Source organism: Leptonychotes weddellii, chromosome 1 (assembly GCF_054177405.1).
Source record: "Leptonychotes weddellii isolate Sample4059 chromosome 1, ASM5417740v2, whole genome shotgun sequence".
NCBI classification, from domain to species: Eukaryota; Metazoa; Chordata; class Mammalia; order Carnivora; family Phocidae; genus Leptonychotes; species Leptonychotes weddellii.
The window spans coordinates 152,888,298-152,898,267 of NC_138369.1; the positions used below are offsets into that span (position 1 = coordinate 152,888,298).

The 9,970-nt window shown below is 33.0% G+C and overlaps 1 protein-coding gene and 1 non-coding gene across 2 annotated transcripts in view; both read right to left on the reverse strand.

The window, feature by feature from the left end:
- The window catches only part of LOC145716138 (ephrin type-A receptor 6-like), a 51,185-nt gene extending 41,420 nt beyond the window's left edge, over positions 1–9,765 (reverse strand). Inside the window, exon 1 of the mRNA XM_081798258.1 lies at positions 9,430–9,765. Within this exon, the coding sequence (XP_081654384.1) occupies positions 9,430–9,477 (48 nt within the window). The 5' untranslated portion in view covers positions 9,478–9,765. The remainder of the gene's footprint in view (positions 1–9,429) is intronic.
- Positions 8,503–8,691, reverse strand: LOC115944552 (U2 spliceosomal RNA). The gene has a single exon (XR_004079083.2). It is a non-coding gene; the product is annotated as a U2 spliceosomal RNA (small nuclear RNA).
- Positions 9,766–9,970: the final 205 nt, after the last annotated feature.

Genomic DNA, 9,970 nt, shown 5'->3' on the forward strand with positions numbered 1-9,970 from the left:
AAATAAATAAATAAATAAAGAGGAAGAAATCCAAAAAAAAAAAAATTCACTTGTAATTTTCAATAACATAAATACTAAATGATTTACTAATCAACTTCTCAATAGATAGTGATTAAAACATTTAAAATGTAAAATTTGTACTTTATTTTTCAAAGATATAAATACTAAGTTGGGTTTCCAAATGCAATTTCTCATTAAAAAAATTAAGTATTTGGTTGGCATACAACAAAGTATGGCAAACCTAAGTTACATGGTATGGTGAAAAATATAGGCTACGGAAAATACAGAAAATCCTGAATTCAAATACTGACCCTGATACTAAATAGAAAGTAAGTTTAGAAAATGTATCTATTATGTGTGCGTCACTGTGCTCAGTGGTGCTTATCAGGTTATTCAACACAAGGCTCCAACCATAACTAGCTCCCCTTCTTGTCTGGATGGGGGTATGAGGGGAAGCTAAGCGATGAGTCTCTTCCTGGTATAGCATGGAAGAATGGGACAAGTACTCAGTCAGCTTGGGTAATAAAAAAGGATTAAGTTTTCCAAGAACCCTGGTTGCCAGAATTAGGGCTACCAACCTTTTCTACCTTGAGCTCAAACCATGTAAACCACAGTTACCTAGATTGCTGAAAAATAGCAAACCAACTCTTTAATTCCAATCTTCCTTCCTTACCAGAGACCATGCTACTTTTTCACGACTACCCCAGGTCATAGAGATCTCTTCTTTTTCTAAATTACCATAAATCTATGGACTATGAAACCAAGTTTGCATTTATAATGTACTCAGCACAGTTTTCTGTGTTTGTAATAAAGGAAAGAGTTTATAACTTAGAAATTTCAATCAAAAGATGTGATTTTAACCCATGACTTTAACACAGTGATTTGAATAAATTTAATTACTTAATCTTATCTAATCTTCAAATTCTGTATCTATACAATAAAGAAAAAATATGACTTCACAGGGTTGATATGAGGGTGTTATACCTCCATAACTTAAGATATTGATAAACTTTGAGATACAATGTAAAACAGAGCTATGATAGTGATGATGCTGATTTTTGCGTTCATAATCTATTATATCATAAGCAGGGATTGTCTCTTAAATACCTGAATTCTTTCAGCTAATAATTATTTACCTTTTTACTAGGAAGTATTAAAAACTGAGTAGTTAGTAATGAGTACTTTGTAAATACCATTGCTTTATCAAGTAAGTTCCTCTTCATTAAAATAAAAGATAATGAAACTAAAGAAGGCATATTTCAATTTTTTTATATCACAAATATGAGATAAAGTATATTAGAACAAGAATTTAAATCAAATGATAGGTAAAAAGTAATGCAGGATACAAAAGTAGATGGTATGGAACCAGCATCTGGTTGTAAGACAAATATTGGTGATGCTAAAGAAAATGTGCCTTCTACCAGAGCATTTATTATTTTTTCTTGAAAATGGGATTTGAAACAATGAAGCAATTAATGAATAAGAAATGAGTTATTTTTCACTATTATGTCACTGCCAACACTGAATATCAGATCTTAACTAAATAAAAAGAAAAGCCAAGAAGTCAAAACTAAAATATACTTTATAACCAAAGAATAATAAAAAGAAAACATAAACATAGGCTAAATTATAAGAAAATTGTAATTAGTCAATACCACCTCTCTTAAATCACTAATGCCAATGGAAAATATTTCAATGTTTAATGCTGAAGAACTAGGTAGAAATTATATTGGTAAAAATAATATATCACAATGGAAAATGGCAATTGTGATGTGTACAGAAATATACATATATAAAGTAATGAAAAGTGGGGCACCTAGGTGGCTCAGCTGGTTAAGCATCCGACTCTTGTTTTCAGCTCAGGTTATGATCTTAGCGACCTGGGAACGAGCCCTGTATCGGGCTCCCCACTCAGCAAGGATTCTACTGGTCTCCCTCTCCCTCTGCCTCTCTCCCTACTTGTGCTCTTTCTCATAAATCTTTAGAAAAGTAAAGTAATGAAAAGTGAATAAAGTTCAACTTGGACATATACAGTAAAACAATACTTAAAATTATGTCACAGAATCAGGAGGCGTGAGAGTAGACAAATAATTAGTTATTAAGGAGTAAATGTGTCTTCGAAAGATTCTTTCTTACAAATGATTATCAGTTGTTTCTGTTTAATTTCCATTGTTCAGTATTTTCAATTTTAAAAATCCAATTACTAAAGTTATTTGTTCATGAATTAGTACATTACCAGCTGATAAAAAGGCACAGTCCTTGACTTCACAGAATTTCAAGTTCATAAAGGAGAGAGCCACAAGTCAGTACACCTCAGAACAGCAAGGGCAATAAGGGTTACACCACCATTCTGCACAAGATGCTATGGGAGCCTAGGATCAACAGTGATTAACTCTTGCCTAAGAGGTCCTAGGCTTCACAGACCAGACATGGTATCAGTATGTGAATTGGGGAATGAACGGTCTTAGCCAGACCACGAACTAGAAAATAAGAGAATCCCTAGTAGGTAGAGAGAAACAGATTAGAAATTATGCCCACAGGGCTCTAAGATGGAAATTGTGGTTGGAACATGAGGCTGTTGGAAAGAAAAAATACGAAGCTGGAAATTCAGGTGCACACTAGGTTTCCAAGAATCCACAGAGCCCGTTAAATACAGCAACTTCAGATAATGCAAGTCATCGAAGGCTTTAAAACTGAGGTTGGCCTAGATAGAACTTCATTAAGTTAGAAGACATTGAGTGAAAAGGACATTATTTTAGAAAGTGAAGGACACAAAGAGTGTAGTGTTAAGACTGTTAAGTTTGTGGACATAAAGCATTTAATGTTAAGACTTGAATTTCTAGTAGTCAATATGGATTATGGTGCTGGGGCTCAGATAAAAGTTCAGGACTGTAGAAAATATTTTGATTAATATCTAGCCTTCTATGATTATGGTAGCCACAGATGAGATGTCGCAGGGGGGAATAAGTTTAAACAGTAAAGGAAAAATGGAAGAGAAAGTGCTGAAAACACTGATACTTAAATAGCAAGGAGAGAAAGGAAAAAAATACAATTTAAAATTGTATTTGCATTAAGTAAAAAATTTCAGGAGTAAATTCTCCTCATTCCTCTTTCCTTCCTTTTTAATGCTTTTAAGTCATTAAAATCATTACCTATTTAACCCTATATCATTCTCTTGCAATCCCTATTAATTATAGAGGTTTAATGTCATATACTGTACTAATAGATAATACTATTTAGCATGTTATATGCACACTTCATTAAATATCTCATTGAATTCTCAAAACAATCCCATGAGGTCATTAATTATTATTAACCAAATCTTACTAATAAAGAAACTGACGCAGAGAGTGGTTAGGTGATATACCCAAAGTTACACAACTAATAAATAATGGAGCAGAGTTTTGAAAACAAAGCCCACCTTCTCATCAACTACATTACTTCTATATACTTCATATCTTTTATTACCAGTAGTTACTTTTGTTTTATGTTATCATTTTCACCTTAATGATTTTAATTAAATTCTGTATTATAATTAAATTTAAAAGAAGTGAAAAACCACCTACAACTCCTACTCTATCAATCAGTAACCTAGCCAGATTCTCATTTATCGAGGACCTATAAATAAACAGCAGTGTTCTTGGTTTTGAATTAATAATTAAGTGCAACAGACATAGTAATAATCCAACACCAAACTTTCATCTAACATCATATTTGTTTAGTGTTATGAAAGGATATAGGGAACACAACCAAATTCCATACACAGCAATAGGCAACAGCATAGCAGGAGACTCCAAGGCAGGGCTTCCAAACATCCCACTCACTCAGAATTGAGGACATAGAATCAAAAAGACAATACAGGGTATGTGAAGACAACCTCATTTCAGGAAACCAATCAGCACTGAGCCCCTTAAGCTTTTATACCTTGCTCTGATTCTCTGATGTATCAATATAGTTACTTATCACCCAGGAAGCCATCTCAACAATTAGGTACAGGTATTTAGTTTAATAAAAAGTAACCTGGCCAGATTCTCATTTATCTTGGATATGGTAGATACCTATAAATTCCTTGAATTTGTGGTACAAGGAGGCTGTCTGGAAATAAGAGAAAAGATGACTAACCAATTATTAATACTTTCCTTCCACCATGAATTTAATTACAACATGAAATGATTTCATTTAATTCATCTTTATTAAAATATAATTACATGTTAAATGCTTGTTGAGGTTTTTCTTAAAATTGATTTTTTTAAAGATTTTATTTATTTGTCAGAGAGAGAGAGCACAAACTGGGGAGCGGCAGGCAGAGGGAGAAGCAGGCTCCCCGCTAAGTCCCCGATGTGGGACTTGATCCCAGGACCTTGGGATCATGACCTGAGCTAAAGGCAGATGCTTAACCGACTGAGCCACCCAGGGATCCCTAAAATTAATTGATTTTTAAGATATCTAATCTCTTCTAACTTTCAGGGAAGCAAAGTAACATCAATAAGATCTGTTACATTTTCTTAAAGCTTAAAGAATGCACTGATCCTTAATATTTGAAATATATTTTAAAATATCCAAAATATCCAAAATTACACCAAGGTCAAACATGAACTGTAACAGAGTACAGACTTTGGAGTCACCAAAAAAAAAAAAATTAGTTTCTTTTGCGTGGTAGCAATGATAGAAAATGTCCTTGATGACTTATAGGACAAACAAAGCATATAAAGTACATATTAAAACAACTGATCTATAAAACAACCTAATTTTTATATGAGTATATCTAGTTTAAGAACATACGAAATGTATTTTACCAAAGTGCAAATGAAAATCCCAATTTTTGCCCTTGTACTTATTTTTAAATGGTTGGGAAAAAAATCTATCAAAAACGTGTGTAGATTTTTATTTATTAAAATCACATGAAGAATTTTACTGAGAAAATGTTGATTTATTACAGTTTTGCCATATTTCCTTTTCTCCACATACATTTTGGGGGCTGATACTATTTCCTGTGTATCAGAACCATAATGGTTTTAATAACTGCAAATTTGCTCTCCTTCACTTTTCTGCAGCCTTTAAGATATGCTTAAAGTACTCAACTTCAATCTCTCAATTTTATTAATTATAGATTTATATATTTTTCATCATTTGATTATAGATATAAATCCATGAGTATTTTTGTGCTGCACTAAGTGATTACCTTTTTTTTACTTAACCCTCAAAAATCTATAAGGTAGGTGACATTATTTTAGTTATTTTACAGATGAGAAAACTAAATATGGAATTGCTAAGTGTTCTGACAAAAGTCATACAGATCTATATTTTTATCTTGTCAGGCTAGGAATGTATAATTCTTTTTAGAGTAAGTTGAGAACCTGTCCTAACTCCAGTATCTGGCTTATACAACCTTCATTAGCCTTGGTCATATACAAATTAGTTGCTCATTCAATTTGTCCAGATGTGCAATTCAGAAAATACAGGGTAAGTGAAGACTATTTCCTTTCAGGGAATCCATCAGCTCTGGGGCTCCCTACTGGACAACACAAGTCTATAAAGGAAAACAGACTCTTGGGGAAGATGGTAAATATGGAATCACAAAATCTATTTAGGGGTATTTTATTAATCCAAGGGAAAGGTGATGGTATCATGGACCAGAGTGGTTACAGTAACGGTTTTAAAAGGCAATCAAGAAACAGACTCTTAACTACACAAAACAAATTGATGGTTACCAGAATGGAGGTAGATTGGGGATGGGTTAAATGGGTGATGGGGATAAACAAGTACACTTGTTATGATGAGTATCAGGTGTTGTAAGGAAGTGTTGAATCACTATATTATACATCTGAAAATAATATATACTGTATGTTAACTGGAATTTAAATAAAAAAATAAATAAAATTTTTGTTTTAAAAGAAAAAAAATTCTGAATATATTTTTAAAGGAAAACCAGAGAAATTTGCTGTTGAACCCATTATAAAGTTTGAGAAAAGTGAAGTAAAAAAAAAATACCTTCCAAGTTTTTGTCTAAAGGTCCTGGAATACTGGGATCTCCCTTTTGTGAAACAGTGATTACTGTGGAAGGAACAGGCTGAGGTGGGTTAGTAAGGAGTTCAGATTTGTATATGTTATATAAGATGCCTGACAGACATCCAAGTTGACCAGGTACACTTCTGGATGTACAAGTCTGAGTTCAGAGGAGAAATCTAGGTTGGAACATATATTCAGGATTCAGTTAATATAAAATCTTGAGGCTGAATAAAACCACATGGAGAGTAAATGGCAATATGAGAATCAAATTACCAATCCTTGGAGGAGAAATCAACAAAGAAAATAGAAAAGATAAGAAAAGAACCAAAATAGACTGATGTTATGGAAGCTAACTGATAGAATTATTTCTAAAAAGAGGTAGCTAATATATATGATTAATGCTGTTGATAATTCAAATAAAATGAAGGCTGAAAATTGACTTCTAAATTTGACAATGTGGGCATATGATCTTGAGTTGGGTTGTTTTGGCAGAACAGTTGGACAAAAGTGGAATGCTTTTGTGAGAAAAGATGGGGAATACAGACAGCCCTTGCATGGAGAAGTAATGAAGACAACGTATAGATAATTTTTCAAGGAAATTTTTTTAGAGAAACGTGTAGTACCTGAAGGGGGATGAACATATGGCAGCATATTTATATGCTGATGTATATAATATAATTGATGATGCATTAGATTAATACTATTAATATTAGAGAACATGTATCATGAATTGCATAATTCACCTTTCTTACATTTCAATGATAACTTCCAAAATCTTAAATTCACTTTTGTTATCTCCTTTATTTTCATTTAATAGTTAATTTTTATAGTTTATTCCCCAGGAAAATATAGGCTGCTAGCTCATCTTTCCTCTACAATTTTCATATGATGTATGCATACATATGTGTGTATATGTAGAGACACTTATATGTATACTTCACATAAAGATATACAGTCTCTACTATGAGACAGAATGAGAGGTTTGAACTAAATTATCTCTTACTCCCCAGATCCTTTTTAAAGGACTAGAATCCTTTCTTACAGTCCCTCCAGAGATTTGCTTCATTTATTGGGAGCAGTTATTTATAGAGCTTTTGCTCAACTTCACCTGTCACTATGAACTCCTAAATCTGATGTATTGATGACCCTTTCTTCTTGACTGAAAAAAAAATGTTTACCACTTCAATTAAAATTATTTATTAACAGGATTAATGACGTTTTTCCTCTATCTCAATCTCTTAGAAAATTTTGTTCTTGGTCCATTTTTATCTTAACATTTGTTGCCTGTCTCTTTTCAGTTTTGGTGATGCATACTGTACAGAACTTAGAGCAACTAAATTTGTCAGCAGTGCTCTCATTTATAAAAAATAAAGGACTCCATGCTATTCCTTACTTTAGGGTTATGTTTATTATTGCTTATTTTATTTAGACTGATAACTAATCAGTTCATTCTCATTGAGAATGCAACGTGAAAAAGTTAGAATTTTTTAAAATAGGATTTGGACCACCATTCTAGTCTGTCCAAATTAGCAATGTGTTAGGCCATTAAGAAAAGATAGCCTCATACGCCAAAGTTGCTTTACAGTTTCCAGGTAGATGGATTTATAAATGCTTCTGAAATTAATAAATACAAAGTGTTAGGAACCAATAGCCTATTTTATCTATGAAGCATATCTTTTTGCCAAGATTTTTTTTGTGTTTGTTTGTTTTTGTTTTAGCACGGGAAGAGGGGGAAGAAGAGAGGGAGAGAGAAAATCTTAAGCAGGCTCCACACCCAACCCAATGTGGAGCACGACGTGGGGCTCAATCTCACAACCCCTGAAATCATGACCTGAGCCAAAATCAAGTCAGACAACTTAACCGACTGATTCACCCAGGTGCCCCACCAAGTATTTTTTTTTTTAATGTCTGACTTTGTACATTTAGTTCTATCAACAAACTTCCTGTGTAATTAATATTTTAAAATCAATTTATCAAACCTCATAGGAGACAGAAACAATGATATATTGAGATACGATCACTTCTACCAAGGAGTTTACAACTGATTACTAAGGAAAGAAGAATAAGAACAACAAAGCACACTTCCCTGAAATAATAACTGTAATACAAGGCAAATATGATAAAGGCTATAAACCGAGTATAGATTTTTCTGTGAAAAAGTTGGCGAGAGAACTATAAACAATTAGAAAGATGTCTTAAACTTTAGAAGTGTCACGCTTGGATTGAGCAGGCATGTAAATATATACAATTATAACATTAGCTCTTATACACATGCAAAGATAATTCCTACTTTTTGTGCACTCATCATTTCAGAATTAAACTCTCAGTGGTATAACTATTACTTTTCTTATATCTTTTATTTAAAAATTAACTTCATTTATTATGTTCCTATAGTTGAAGTATGTTTCCCATTCTTCATTTACATATCTTTTGATTACTTCTAAGTGACTATATCTTTTAAAAGTCTTGACTGTGCCTTATGTGTGTGTGGTGGAGAGGTGCACCATTCCTGGAAGTACCGCAATACCGGTCGATGGAAGGGAGTGGATGGAGCAAGCCAATATTCCACCTCCCTGCTCCAAAAATCCATTTACATATTATCTTCAGATAGAGGACGTATCAGATATCAAGCTGATAAGAACAGATACTACATTTGATTTAGCCAAAAAGCCAAGAAGCAATTGACTATGTTTTAAAAAAAAAATACATCAGTTAAAATTACAATGTGCAACCTCTAGTCATGGAATTACTATCATCCCTCTTTATTGTAATGCATTTCAATAATCTGAGTGGAGATTCATTACATTTCAAAATATACAAAATCTGAAATTTAGGTTTTGAGATGAGTCTTTAAAAAATGCCCTTTTAAGGTCATTTTGCTACCTCACTCACCTATCTCTCCAGAGTCCTCCTAGGTATGGAGAAATAACAACATTATATGAATATTTAATTACCTTTAAACTTTCACTTGGAATCAAGGGCAATAATAAATATAGAGCTTAGGTATAGAAAAAAGAGCATATAGAAACTACCTACTGCCATTTATGTAGTATATATACAAGTGCTTGAAAAAGTTGATATACATTTTTATAATCATTTAACCTCAAACTCTAGTATAATGGATTAATAACAGCTTGATATTTTTATAGTATGTATAAAATAGAACCATGATGTTTTTAATTAGCTAATTTTAAATGCTTTAAAACCATCATATTTAAAAAATATTTTTGAGAAGCCAGATGTTTCTCACTGATATATTTTTAATTAAGAAATAAATGGTAAGTTCAAACTAAAAGTACAGACTTTTTCATGTACTTAATTCTGGGGCCTAAAAAGACAAACTGCCATAGAAAAAAAATCTTTCTACTTAAAAATATATGTTATTAAGGAATATGTTGTTTTCCTAGAAACTTTTCCAACCTGGCTCCTATGGAGCTGCAGCATGTACATCCAGAGGAGAAGTAACATCAGGGTCTGGTGAGGTGGTCTCTTCAGTGCCTTCTCGAATTTTCCCCCCTTTTAGCAGTGTTGAAAATAGGTCTGGAAAAGCATAGGAAAGCTATATCAAATTTTCCTTAGGAGGTTTTTTCCATACTGTTTTAGCAACTTTGCATGGTGAAGGTGTTACATGGTATGACATACATATTCATTTTCACTAATGAGTCCTCCCATGTAAAATTAACAAAATCCTCAAGAAAAATATAATTACAGGGGCGCCTGGGTGGCTCAGTCGGGTAAGCCTCTGCCTTCAGCTCAGGTCATGATCTCAGGGTCCTGGGATGGAGTCCCACATTGGGGTCCCTGCTCAGTGGGGAGTCTGCTTCTCCCTCTGCCTCTGCCCCTCCCCCCATTTGTGCTCACTCTCTGTTGCTCTGTCTCAAATAAATAAAACCTTGAAAAAAAAAAGAAAAATATAATTACACTGCATTAATTCAAATCAGGCTATATTTGAACATATGCT